Source organism: Cuculus canorus, chromosome 17 (genome assembly GCF_017976375.1).
Source record: "Cuculus canorus isolate bCucCan1 chromosome 17, bCucCan1.pri, whole genome shotgun sequence".
Lineage (NCBI taxonomy): Eukaryota > Metazoa > Chordata > Aves > Cuculiformes > Cuculidae > Cuculus > Cuculus canorus.
The window spans coordinates 7,338,234-7,352,486 of NC_071417.1; the positions used below are offsets into that span (position 1 = coordinate 7,338,234).

The following is a 14,253-nucleotide window of genomic DNA, read 5'->3' on the forward strand; positions in this document are numbered from 1 at the left end:
GGGCTCCCCTCTGCTGCAGTACCAGGGATCTCGGGGCTCCCAGGGGTCTCAGGTTTCCCTCCATCCCTCCCGGGACCGGGGCTCCCTCCACCCCAGTCTCGGGGGTCTCGGGGCTCCCTCCACCCCAGTCCCGGGGCTCCTGGGGGTCCCTCCCGCGGTGGTACCGGGGCGGGCAGAGCTGCACCCGGTGGTTTTGGGGACACGGGTGCTGTCAGCTCCCCGGGGCACAGCTCCAGCACCGCCCGTTCGCACTCGGGCTCGTCTCCCTGCCCGCCCTGCACTGCTCGGTGAGAAGGAAGGAAAGCCAGATCGGGCTGAGCGGACACAGGCGCACACGGTGAATCCTCGCTTTGCCCTCGGAAGCACAGGGCTTTCACACCAGGAGTTTCTATTCCTGCTGCTCCACCATCACCAGAAGCACTTGGGCTGCAGAAAACTGCTGGAGAAGGGACAATCAGCAGACAGGCAGTGCCTCACTCGCCCCACTCTGCTCCTTATCCCCACAAGCTGCACCCAGCACTCCTTTGCCCCAGTAACGAATCCCCAGTGCTGGTGTACGCTTATTCTGTTTAACGAAATCATGAGCCAGAGCTGGGGCGTTTCCCACTGAGGCTCTTGTCGGGTTGTGGGCAGCTGCAGCTACGCCCCAGCTTTAAGTCTTCTGCCAGGGGCAGCTAAAAATACCAGCGGCATGTGTCAAACGCAGATTGATGGCTTGTGGCGATACTGGTGACCCCCATATGTTCATATCAGACATTACAGGCTGCATTAACACCCACCTAACACTTAATAATCCCTCCTGTTACCACTGGTAGTGAATGCTGGAAGGAAACAACACAGGCAAGAAAAGAACAAGTAAAGTACAACACTACAGAGAAATCCTTTCAGCACTATTTCCATCGCTGTACCCAGGAATATTTATTAGACACCGTTTTAAAAATATATATAGTATTTATCCAAAAGTTGCAGTTCTTTCAGCCTGGGCAGCTCTTCAACAGGCTTCTGCTAGAGGCACTGTAGAGGTGTCTGTCCATTTGCAGATGCAGCTGCCTGTGCAGCAAGTCAGAGCCATGAGCTGTCCTGGTTTGGAGGCAAGGAGGGCACAGCCCTCGCCTCAGGTGAGCAGCAGTTCCATCAGGCCCACACTCAGGAGTTGCGTAACGGCTCCTCTCTTCACTGGCAGGGGTTTTACACAAGGCAGCAGGACACGATACAAAGTCCTCTTCAAGACAACTATATCTTGATTTTTTTTTAAAACCAGTAACTGGACTCTGTTTGCAGAGTCCTTGAAAGGGGAACGAGGCTCGGAATAGCTGACTTCAGATATGATAAGGTTGAGGAGCCAAGCATTCAGCTCCATCCAGGGGCCATGTCTCACTGCCACTGTGCTGGGTAGCAGTCCATGACCAATCCTGCTCAGCAGCTTCATTGCCACGAAACATGACCTTCTTGGCTTCCATTCATTCAGGCTCGTCTCTGCGCTCGCTCGTTCTGTTCAAAATTAAAGTTGAGAAGGTGACTGAAGATGCCCGTGTGTCAGTCACACAGAAGGGACTTCAGGGAGCAATGGGACAACCTAATGATCCTTTCTGCCCCAGTTCTCAAACAGTGCTAGTCTGCAACTCAAACACATCAGTTTTCAAGGACCGGTGTTTATCGGGATCTCAAATTAAAGGGCAGAACACTTGCTCAAATCCCACAGTGCAGGAAGTCTATGATGGATCCCTAGTCTACGCTAGTTAAACGGTACCTAGCTTTTGCCTGAGAGCTTTCAGCCTTCCCACTGATGTATAAAGGAGGGCCTGCAGAAAATTCTTTCCTGGCCTGGAATCCCCACCTTCCAGTCAGCATGGCTGCCATTACAGTCTCAAAATTCTGTAATGACAAGGTCTAATTTCTGCATTTTGTTTGCCTTCCTCTGGGTAGCTGCCAGTATCCCAGCTTCAGAGGTAGAGGGCAGGTAGAATAGAAAACACCACAAACCATAGACCCATTTAGGATGGAAAGGACCTTCTAGATCACTGAGTCAAACCATAAACCTCACACTGCCAACTCCACCACTACCCCCTGTCCCCAAGCACCACATCCACATGTCTTTTAAATACTTCCAGGGATGCTGCCCACCTTCAAAGAAAGCCTCTTTTTCCCCTCCCCACCCTTTCCAAGTATTTCACAATGATGCACCCAACAACACTGCTTTCACATGGAAATGGAAATGTCCCAGTTAAAGAAAGGGATCCTGGACACCAATACTTGTGCCAGCCATGAGTTGCAATCAACTGTGCACGTTATAGCTTGATCTTTCATTTTCTTCCCCACTTCAATTACCTTAACTGTCTTCTCAAGCTTACACAGAGCTGCCTCATACTGCTGCACCAACGGCTTTAAGGAGTTGCCCTTCACTGGGTGCTTCTTCATGTCCTGGATTCCAGCATCCTTCAACATCCGCAGAAATCTACGTTCCTGCATAACAGAGCAGAGACTTGAGATGAGGCATCCCGCCACCTAGGAAAACAGCACCTTGTGTAACACGCTACCTGGTCGGGATATAATCCAGGTTTGCAAGTACAAAGCACAGCTGACTGGGAAAGGTGGGAAGCAGTATGAGCCTTATCTTCCTTATGTCCCTGCACGCACCCTTATCAAATGGATGCCACACCAACTACATACCTGAATTCTAAGGACCAAACTGAAAGCCACGCCCGCTTTTCCTGCACGAGCCGTTCTTCCAACTCTGAAAATGGAAAAAGAAGTGTCAAGTCATTTATCCACGTAGTCATCACGATTATCAGCTCCAAGAGTCTGACTGTGAAATTCTCCAGATTTACGAAAGCTCGATTCTGGGTTTTTTTGAGGTTAGCACAGCAGGACTAGCCACGTGTTACAAAGGATGAATATTTCCAGGGCTCATTCACAGCTGCTGAACTGCTGCAGTTTTCTGAACATCAGGAACCCAATACTCGATGCTGTCCAGGACCCTGGTCACGTAACACACCTTTTCTACAATAGGTGTGAGTTCTCTGTTGCAATACTGCATCACTCTGGTGACGCTACAGGCTGCTTGTTGGTTAGACAGCTATTTGCATATTAAAGTAAGCAAAAAATCCAAAGCTAAAAACCCCTTCAAGTGTGTGTCACCTTTGCTAAGTATTTTTAAGTAAACCAAGCTCAAAAATCTTCTGTTTGTTCCTGGCTGTCTTACCGGTGAACGTATGTCCTTATGAACTGAGGCGCATCATAGTTTATGACATAATTTACTCCTTGGACGTCGATCCCCCGTGCAGTGGCATCTGTGCTGATTAACCTGGTTGTAAATGTATACACAGTCATTTTCAGGTAACAGCTCTCACACTACACACACAAGTGAACACAGCACAACCCCAGCTAATCTCTGTTCAAACTGGGCAGCCTCTAATCTCCGAGGACAACAGCTGCGTTGTAAACCACTCCTTACTGTCACTGGCACTACTGGCTGCCCACAGATCTCCAAGCATCACCCCAGGCTTGTCACCTACTGCATGAAGAGTTACTGGGTGCTTCCAGGTTCTCCAAGCATATGGCACTAAGCCAGAGGGCTCCCAACACATTGGAGGTTAAAAACATCTGAACATTCATTCCATAAAGGCACTGAATGCAGACAATAAGGTGCAAAATCCCAGCAGTCAAGGAAGAATTTAAACAGAGGGTTTGGATATAAAGAAAATCCAGAAAAAAAACGTTGACTTCTTTCTCTAGGGATATTCTGCAGACATACAGCTACCGAAATTACAAAGCAAATCAAACACACGGATAGGTCACCCTGCGTGCCAGTCCGATTAGGGATTTCTTTGGCAGGAAGCACTAATACTACATATGGTTCTAGCACCAACACCCATTTCCTTCCAACAGGTGCGGGATGCCAAGCACACACACTAAACTTCAGATTTTCAGAACTGTAGGTGGTTTGGGCAACAATATGAACAAGCAGTTACATTTACTGCTTGATATAAAATAACACACAGACATGCAGATTACAGCTAGATTAGAACAGGCCAAGTTACACGGTGGGCAAACAACTCAGAAGTCACGAGTCCAAGTCTCGCACCCGCTCTGCAAGCTGGTTTGTGCACGCTCTCTGTTTTACAGAGGATCTCAGTCACCTGTGCTCTTGGTTCTACCTCACTTCTCACACTGGAAATAGCCTATGTGGGAAGACATGCAGGAAACTCATCTAAGATGCTCACAGCTGTATCTTTCCTTGTTCAAATTCCTTCATGGTTCTCTGTCTCTCCTTTGGAGCTAACCGAGAAGAAAATTCAGCCACGGTGACTCCACCAAAGGCTTGAACCAGCAGGAACAATCTGTAGGTAAGAGGGACAGAAACAGTCACTTCATTACTTCTGCAACGTTATGTGACCGAGAGCTGCTGTAGCGATCCCATGAGCATAGTCACCTGTGGGAAGCTTCCCTGGAGTTTGTAAAGCACAACACACGGGTAAACTTCATTGTCAGCATGAAATGCAAGAGGAGCAACGGCTTGGAATTCAGGTCACAAGGCACATAACATTGCTGCAGTTGACAGGGAAGAAGTTCAGAGAGAAAAGTTACTTCTTGCCAAGGCTTTCTTCTCTGAAACCCACCACCCTTCGATGACTTACAGAGGCTTGGATGTTTTGCAACTACAAACAACAAAACTAGACACCCCCCAACACCACCTGCTTCAGAACAGGGATACAGCACAAGGTGGAGACAGGAGACCTGTGCTGTCCTGATGCTCTCGCTTCTCCACGGCAAGTAACAACAGGCAGTGCCTCCACGTCTACAGGGCAACCTGCGCTGGCATGCCTTGAAATGCATGTTATACACACGGACAGCTGTAAGTGCTACTACGTTGCTTCAGATCTCCACTCTCCACTGCTGATAAACTTAATTATGCATGAAGAGAGCTTAACTTAAAAAAAAAATAGATCCACTCTTAACCAAATGAACGCTAAGTAATGAGGAAAGAAATGCACACAGGTGGAAAACTCTGGGTCATAAATAGACAAGGCCACTTTTGTCCTGCATCTCTGCATCTCTGCAATGCAAGGAATCATAGGGAAGACATATTTGTTTAAAGGGAAAATCTTCAAGTATAATTTGTTCGAGAATTAATGTCATACCGATAGTCCCTCAGGGAGTGTGTACTTCTTATTGGTGTCATGTTCAGTCTCTGCTCCACCTCCAAGTGTTTTTTTCTCTGAATAGACAGAGGTGAAGAGGCGAGGCTGGAATAAGTCCAGCTGCTGCAGTTTCTCTGGGTCCTGGGTCAGTGTGGCTGAAAACAGCAGTTTCTGTAAGGGTATCTGAGGATAGCAGGAGCTGAAACAAAGAGCACCCAGAAACTGAGCTTTGAGGATGTGGCAAAGGAGTCTTTCCACAAATGCACTCAGATGATGCCATGAGAGAAGCAATTAACTCTTTTTGATACTCTTCCTGCTCTAGTCCTTTCCTATAGGTTTTTTTCCACCCTTTTTCAAGATGCAGTTCACAAACAGAACTGTTCAACACTCCCAACTAACTGCACAACACACAGCCGTTATTCCTGCACACATCCTTGCATCCTAGCTACCCGTGTCCTCATTCTACTTGCTTCCTTCCTTGGTCTCTGCTCTCAGTTTCTAACACATCTCTGCCATGCTGTATGAAAACAGCAGCTGCAGATCAGATAGTTCCAAGAGTTTTCCTTCAAATCCATTACTCATCTTGCCAGAGGGCATCACTAGTTACTGTGCAAATGAATCACTTTCAAGCTTTGCAAAAGCAGCTGCTTTCCTTTGGCAGAGTTTCTCAGAGTAAGCGAGCTTTAGGAGTGCCAGTGTGGGAGTCCCATGAAGCACGGCAGTGGCAGATCTAATAGGTGCTGGTGTCTGGGCTACCAGATCCAAAGAATGCATGTGACAACTTACTTGGCTGCTGTTATAGGCCCTGGTTTGGTCCTCTGAAAAAGCGCGTTGCAGCTAGAGTCATGTGCTTGGAACACAGCTTTGACAATTTGGTTCAGACAGTTCTGGTGCATGTCATCGATCATACGGTCAGCTTCGTCTACGATCTGAACTCACAAGGATGAAAGACATTACTTTTTAAATACTGTCTAGCATTAGGCAGCTTTTATTTTCCTTTTGTAATACAATCATTATCAAGAAAAGGCAGAAGTTTCTACCCCCAGAACTGAAATTCGCTTTCAGTGACCCAGTAGCCAGCCTGACATTCAAACTACTCACACTTTCATGCATAAATCCAATCCATGTCTCTCAATAAGAGAGAAAACTCTCCATATCCTAAACAAGATCGCAACTACGTCTCTATGCAGACTCACAGTCTGAAAATTCACCCTGACCTTGACTGACAAGGCTTTGCTCCGTGTTTGTGCTTGCAAGACGGTAAGAGGGAAGCGTAAGTGGGTGGTGGATGCTTGGGTGCCACAAGTTGGAATAAACACCTAATCTGGAGATCACTGCCTGAGCAACCTGGAGCATAGACCAGGCCTGTGCAACAGCTCTGACAGAGAAGTATTGATGTACCATGCAAGAACAAGGCAGGAATTACAGCTGTGACAGACTTTGCACTAAAATGGGAGACCTGTGGAGTTGACTCACCAGGAAGCGAAGTTGCGTCAGGCTGAACCCTGGGGTCTGGCTAATGTGATCTGTGAGCCGGCCTGGTGTAGCCACAACGATATCGGCCAGGCTGCAGTAGCCTGTCACTCTGAAAGAACAAGCAGCCCATCAGTAATTTTCTCCCCACACCATAAAGCACGTAACAGATCCTTGGTCAGCAGTCCTTAAGGTTTTCCTACTGTTCAATTAACTGAGAAATAAAATACAAATATGAGCTTTACTTTGCAGAGCGTGCAGAGGCAGCGCTGGACACTAAACCCTGTTCTCTGTTGTGCTGCCTCATTTTAAACAGGAAGTAACCTTTCTCATTGCTCTTAAGAAAAGCTTAGTTGCAGCAAAATCCCATAATAATCATTTTTACCTGTGAGTATAAGGTAAATGTTTTATACTCTATTCAGCTGGTGAAGGACCCTCAAAATCTAGTAAAACATAATCACCAAAAAGGGGTAGCAGCTGGCACTCTGGCAAAGACAGAAGAAGCAGTTTCTAACACATAAACTCCCTATCCAAAATCATTATTGCACTATGGTGTGATGCAACAGCCTACATCTTGACCTCTGCTTCCTGAGATTAAATAGTTTACACATAAACCTTATCAAGAGACCCTTTAACATACTTTTTCTGGACAAGCATCTCCTGCTCCTTTGCAAAAGGCTTCTGGCCAGTAATCAAAACAACCTTCAGACCTGTCCCATCAGTGTAAATGTTGAACACTTTACTCACCTGCAAAAAGATATGCTATGTTAGCCACAACAAGATCAGTTCAAGTAACACTTCCCACTCTGCTAACAACATCGAATTCCCTGACAGGTCTTCTCCCGGCTTCACAAAGCAGCCACGGAAAGCACTGCCTTTGGTCTCAGCACAGCTCTGCTCAGAGAGAAGGTGCAGAGCCACATACCTGCTGCGCCAGTTCTTTGGTGGGCAGAACAACCAGAGCTCGAACGTGGCAAACAACTCGGTCAAGCAGAACCTGCCAAAACAAAGGCCAAATGAGTCCCTGAAAGCAAGGGGAGAGTATTCTTGTATCTAACCCGGTGAGAAGAGACGGGCTTGACACATCCTTGTGGAGTTTTATGTTTCCATTTTACTCCCCTCCACCCTCCCAACTCCTCATGCTATGTCTGTTGTCTGAGAAAAGGAGTGGGATGCTGAGATGAAGTGGACATTCTCAAACAGACATCTCAGGCAAGCCTCGGGCTAAAAATCTACTCCTTTGCAGCCACAAAGTCCTTGCTTTTCAACCTACTTCTAAGTTCAGGTTTTGCTTGAACAGAAGCAACCCCCACATTTTCCCTACAGGTATTTTGCTGGGGGTAAACTCACCTGGACTATGGGTATGACAAAAGACAGGGTTTTACCACTGCCAGTAGGTGCTGAGACGCAGATGTCTTTGGGGCGGTATCCTCCCGGCCCCACCAGATACCCACTGGATGCGCTCTGCAGAATGGCAGGAATCACCTCTGCCTGAACTGAACAAAATTGGAAACAAGCATTGACTACAAAGTTAACTGGGTTCAAACCAGTGTATCCAGAAAAGCAGTTATCTACAAAGAATCTGCCTCCACATCTGTGCTGTTGTTGCTATAGACCTAAGAGAGGAAGAAATCAAACCCAGTTGTTAATAGAGATGCTACTTGGCTTTACCTGATTCTCGTTCAGCTTAGCAATGAATAGAGAGATTTCTCTCTCCAGGGATTCTGCTTAGCTAGTATCTTACTGTGTTAAATACTGTTTTCAATTCATATCTGTCTTCTTGTTCTCATGTTAGGATAGCACCGGGCAGCTTTAAACACTATGAATATTTGTCTGTGAGCATCCTTTATTTGAAGTACAAACTGCTCGTACATAAACACTGAATATGCAACACAGTCTTATCTGCCAAGGAGCAAAACACACAACTCCTATGGGCTCTGGAGTCATTTGAGGTCGTTACAGAGCACACAAGAACTGAAGCAAATAGTGCTGTACAGACAACAGCTCCGGTTGCCACACACAAACTTTGCCCTTTCCCAGGAGGTGCATTAAACTTGATTTTGCCCTGTATTTTACTTCACTGACTACATTAAATATACAGCAACAGACTGCAGGAACTACATCACTCAATTCAGAAAGACATAACAGCACGATCAAGGTACCTGGAAAAAATGACTCTATCCCGTTCATTTGCAGCTTTTTCAACAACCTGGGATGAATTCCTGGGACTTCTGTGATTGGAACTAGATTATCCTTGATACGTTTTTGCACCAGTTTGGGTTGAGCAAGCCACTGTGGTAAGAAGGGCTGAACCTGAGAGGAGGAAAAGGAGAACAACAATGTGTTCCTGCTATCAAACAGGCAATGCTATACATAAAAGAAGCTGGTAAGGATGCCCATTCTTTCCTGAGCATCACCCAGTGCAGTCAAGGTAGGTACCTTCTGCACTGGTTTGCTGACATAGTCTCCAAAAACTGCGAGACTGGAGGGTGGAAGATGTGTCTCTTCCTTGGAGGCTGCTAAGGACAGCTCCTCCTTTGTGCTTTCAATTCCTTCAGCTCTTTCACTGTTCTCTTTCTTTCTCGTTTCAGATCCCTCTGTTTCCTCATCCTTCTTTTTCCTTTTAGGAGACTTATTTTTAAGACTGCTTCCGTTTTCTTGTTGATTGATGTCTTCTCCAGAACCTGGAATTTAGATAACAGGAACAAAAAGCTATGGGTAAGAATGTGCTAAAGAAAAGGGATGCAGGGAACATTTTACAATGTAGGACATAACTTTCAAGCTCCTCTTTCTTCCTAAATCCAAGTGCAAAACCCAAACATTCTTTTATTAACATGGAAGCAACCAAAGACCAAGATGATATGCTTTCCTCCTTCCCTTACACTAAACTGCTTCTCAAGGTTTGTAATATAGAGCTTTCCCTAAAATATGAACTAATTTGGGAACACGTTAAGGAAAGAAACACAAAATTTACCACCCTGTGCCTGCTCCTCTGTTGAGAACTGTCAACCGCAAGGAATCAACACCCCGTGACCCCAGTTCGCCATTACCTGCTTCCAATCTTCTTTTACGCCCGTTTTTCTTCTTGGGTGGAGTGTTGCCAGCTGCTGCCTCCTCAGCGCTCGCCCTTTCTTCGGAAGAGCCGCGAGGCTGCCGTTTCTTCTTTAGCTGCTTCTGGCCCTGCGCGCAGGGCTGCTCTTGGCTCTCCCCCTTCTTCTTTCCTTCCCCTCTGGGCCGCTCGCTCTCCCCTCCTTCGGGCTGCACGTCCTGCTGCTGCTTCTTCAGCTGCCGGACCCTCGCCTGCTGCCGCAGCCTCTCTAGCAGGACCCGAGCCCGCTCCTCCGCCTCGGAGCCCTCCTCCCGCTCTTCCTCCTCCCCGGTGTACCTGGAACAGCCCAGACAAAACCCCATCAGGCACCGCCGATGGGGCCCGGGGGGCACGCCGGGGCGCAGCTCCCGCACCCAGCCCGAGCCCAAGGCCGGGGAGAAGCGGCGCCCAAGGCCGAGCCCGGGGGGACGCAGCCCCGGAGCCGGCGGTACCTGCGGATGCAGAACAGCGCCATGTCCGCGCCACGCGGGCGCACGGGGATGACGTCACGGAACGAGCGAGACAGAAGCCTCGTGTGGGCGCGCGGGGATGACGTCACGAGTCGCGCGAGGGGGAAGCCTCGAGAAGGCGCGGGGGATGACGTTACGGGGCGGAAGCCTCGAGAAAGCGCGGGGCGGCACGTTAGGGGTCACAGCGGCTCTTGGCAGGAAAAGCCCTGTGGCATGGAGGTCATCCGCCCTGCCTGCTACTGAACCAGCCCCGAGCACCTCCTCCGCTCCTTTTCTAACCCCCGCCAGGGATGGGGACTCACCACCGCCCTGAGCAGCTTCCCAAAGCCCTTTCAAAGAATAAATCCTACCTGGTATCCCCTCTAAGCCACCCCTCCCTGGCACAGCACAAGGCCGTTTCCTCAGCTCACTACACCCTCCTTTTTGGGAGCTGCAATGAAGTCTCCTCTCAACCTCAGGTCCCTCAGCTGCTCCTCGCAAGAGTTGTTCTCAAGACCCTTCCCCAGCTTTGTTGCTCTTCTCGCTGCCACCAGGCAGCTTTCCAGCCACTCTTCCCCAAGCTTGGAGCAATAGAACAGGTTTTTCAGTCAGAACAACCCATGTCTGTAAAACAGACACAGGAAGACTGATGGGCTGTGTTTCTCCTTCCCATAGAGCCTCAATTGCTGCCCCCCCCCCCCCCATCTCCCTGAGGCAGAAGGCACAGGGCTGGCCCAAGGACTGTTTCTGCCATGGCAATAGAGGACACAGGCAAACAGCACGCTAAAACCTCAAAGCAACAAAAAGCCCTGAAGGCACCAATGGTCTCTGGAGCCCAGGAAGGTAAAAAAAAAAAAAAAAAAAAAAAATCACCCTGTAGTGCTCTTAGCATAGAGACAAACACATAACCATTCCAGGTAGGTTATATGTGGTGCTTTATTTTGAGGTCAGGCACCTGCCACTCAGTCGAGCCGTGCTGTGAAATGCCACGTCTGAGAAATGAAAACAAAGCCAAAGTGTCCCCTTTGTCCGCTTCAGCGATCAAAATGAAACTGGTACATTGCCGACATCCATATGCCATCCCCTGCCTGCCAAAGCCCACACCAGACAGCTTACTTTGAAATCTTTATTCATTTTCTATACAGAGAAAACAGAGGAATGTTGAAGCAGCAATATTTAAACACACTAGCAAGGAACCATTGACCTGTGAGAGTGCACAAAATGCAACACATTTGTGCAGTGGTCTCTGCTAAGGGGCAGGGATAGGTGTAGGTCCAGGAGCAGCCTCTTCAGACAGAGGGGAGAGCTCTACGCAAAGGTGGAACCATTCCAGCCCACATTGGCAGCGTTCATGTCAAAGTAGTTGATGTACACCCTGCGGAAGAGTCACAGGAAGACAAGGACCTTAGTAACTCCTTTATTATAATAATAATAATATAATTAACAAGTGAGACAGGACAACAGGACAGGGGACAGTGCTTCCCATTCCTCAAAAGAAATTTCAAGCTAAATTTCAGTAAAAATGAAGCTAAATTCTCTGATAGAGCCTCCAGTCAATGTTCATCAGGACCCCTGGAACTGCGCTTTTTAAAAACACAAGCTCTTCTTCATTCAGAGATTGTCCAGACACTGGATAGCTTTTGGTTAGCAGCCTATGAAGAATTTCCGGAGATCAGCCCCTTTTGTTTCCAAGGGCTGCAGTCCTTCACACATGTCCAACAGACCGGCAGCTTTATGAAAGCCCAGTAGGCCCTCAGGGGTTCTCCCTTCCAACACCAACTTGTCAGCAGCAGCAGGTTCTGCCCGCCCACCACCACCACCACACACAGACACTCTCCTAGGGCTCCAGAGGAGCGGGTCATGGCCTGCTGGTTTCTACTCTGCCTTTCAGCTGCAGTTGCTGCTCCTCCCATGTGCTTTCAGCCTCCCATCACCACAGAACATCGGGGGCAAAAAACACACTGAACAACTTGTTAGTCCTCTGGGACTTCTCCCTGCTCTGAGACCAGCAAGGCACTTAACGGAGGACTCTCGAAGGAAAGATGTAGGCATCATACTCTTAACTGGACATAAAAACGCTGCAATCACTTTGTATTTTCTCAAATATATGGACATATTCCTGTCTTTTTGTACTTCCCAATGAACATTCCAAAGCAGAGAGCCAGATAAGGTTAATAACATCATATCCCAGCCTCACCTGTCTGCAGATACATGCAAGTGCTTCGAGATCAGGTCACACAGAAGCTTGGTGTAGGTCTTGTTCTGCTGCCCTCCTATTTTGCCGATGCTGTAAAGGCTGCAGAGTGCGCAGGGATCGGTGGAGCCCCCAAAGGACATCATCTGATCAGGTATGATGTGCACAGCGATGTACTGTGGTAAGAGAACAAACAGTCACAGCACTGCTCACCTTCCCTCTCCTGAGGAAAACCTGCGTTAGAAATCCATTTTAAAACTGTATAGTTCTGTGTCGTATTGTAGCCCAGGCAGAGCTTTAATACACACAGTTCTGTGCTGTACTGGGGGCTCGGGTAGAGCTTTAAACCACGCTGTTGTGTGCTGTACTGGGGCTCGGGCAGAGCTTTAAACCACGCGGTTCTGTGCTGTACTGGGGCTCAGGCAGAGCTTTAAGACACACAGTTCTGTGCTGTACTGGGGCTCAGGCAGAGCTTTAAGACACACAGTTCTGTGCTGTACTGGGGTTCAGGCAGAGCTTTAAACCACGCGGTTCTGCGCTGTCTTGGGGCCGAGCAGCCATCCGGCGGGGCGCACAGGACTGCATGCCATGGTGATGCCCACAGCCTGGCTCTCAGCTTCAGGAACGAAGGCTGTGTTTGTGGGAGGGCACAGGCGAGCGGGCCCCGGGGCTGCTCGGGGCCAAGAGCAGGCGGCTGGAGAGAAAGGCATGAAATCTGTGCGTGCGTGCGTGCCACAAATCACAGCCTCCTATCCCTGAGCCACCGGGCTTGTCTGCAATCCGGCTTTACCGGGGTTTGTCTCCTGCGGCTGCAGCAGCCTGACCCGAGAGGAGCTGCATCCCATCCCGGGATAACCGGGATCAGCCCGGGCGAGCGATCCCGTTTCTGTTCCTCCGAGCCCCCCTGCCTTCACTGCCACCCACCCCTTCCCCGCGGCCCCAAGATGCCGGTGGGTCGGGACAGAGGCAGGAGGGAGAGCGGGCACGGGGAGCACCGGGACCCGCAACTATGTTGCGTTCGAAGCCACGTTGTGCGGCAGCAGGGGGTACCGGTAGAACCGGTGCGGGGGGCGGGGTGGGGGCACCGGTAGAACCGGTGCGGGGGGGCGGGGTGGGGGCACCGGTAGAACCGGTAGCCCAGGCCACGTTGCGTTCGAAACCACATTGCGCGGCAGCGAGAAGGGAGAACGGCACCGGTAGCACCGAGACCAGCAGCCACATTGCGCTCGAAGCCACGTTGTGCGGCGGCAGGAAGGGATCGCGGGCACCAGGGATACCGATAGCACCGGGACCCGCAGCCGCACTGAATGGCAACGGAAGGGAGAACGGGCGCGGTTAGCTCCGGGGGCACCGACAGCACCGGGACCCGCAGCCACGCTGCGTTCAAAGCCACGTTGTGCGGCGGCAGGAAGGGAGAACGGGCACAGGGGGCACCGGTAGAACCGGGACCCGCAGCCACGTTATGTTCGAAGCCTCAATGAGCGGCAGCAGGAAGGTAGAACAGACACCGGTAACACCGGAATCCACGCCCACGCTGCGTTCGAAGCCACATTGAACGTCAGCGGGAGAGAACGGGCACCGGTGGCACCGGGACTCGCCCCCACGTTGTGTTCGAAGCCACGCTGAGCGGCAGCAGGAAGGAAGAACGGGCACGGGGGCACCGGACCCACACTGCGTTCGCAGCACGGAGCGAGCACAGCCCCGGTTGCTCAGCCCCGCCGCCCCCTGCCCCGCGGTCCCACCTGCGCCGGCTTGCCGGTGGCCTTGGCGAGCTGCTGGGTGAGGTCCCCCAGCAGGCTGTCGGGCACGGCGTCCTTGCAGACATTGGTGTGGATGGCGAACATAGGCATGGTGGCGGCGGGAGTGGAGGAGCAGCGACAGGAACGGAAGAGCAGCGGAACGGAGCGG

The 14,253-nt window shown here is 50.0% G+C and overlaps 2 protein-coding genes across 2 annotated transcripts; both read right to left on the minus strand.

Moving 5' to 3' along the window:
* Positions 1-893: 893 nt before the first annotated feature.
* Positions 894-10,189, minus strand: DDX51 (DEAD-box helicase 51). The gene is made up of 15 exons (XM_054082781.1): positions 9,665-10,189; positions 9,054-9,298; positions 8,777-8,927; positions 7,965-8,110; positions 7,540-7,611; positions 7,255-7,361; positions 6,618-6,726; positions 5,928-6,070; positions 5,142-5,340; positions 4,433-4,548; positions 4,224-4,340; positions 3,203-3,304; positions 2,671-2,734; positions 2,329-2,463; positions 894-1,491 (listed from the first exon to the last, which is right to left on the minus strand). The coding sequence occupies exons 1-15, from the start codon at positions 10,023-10,025 to the stop codon at positions 1,465-1,467; spliced, it is 2,094 nt and encodes a 697-aa protein (XP_053938756.1). The 5' UTR covers positions 10,026-10,189; the 3' UTR covers positions 894-1,464.
* An 894-nt stretch (positions 10,190-11,083) lies between these two features.
* LOC104068486 (macrophage migration inhibitory factor) lies at positions 11,084-14,253 on the minus strand. The gene is made up of 3 exons (XM_054082454.1): positions 14,088-14,253; positions 12,349-12,521; positions 11,084-11,526 (listed from the first exon to the last, which is right to left on the minus strand). Exons 1-3 carry the CDS (start codon positions 14,193-14,195, stop codon positions 11,460-11,462), a joined length of 348 nt encoding a protein of 115 aa, XP_053938429.1. The 5' UTR covers positions 14,196-14,253; the 3' UTR covers positions 11,084-11,459.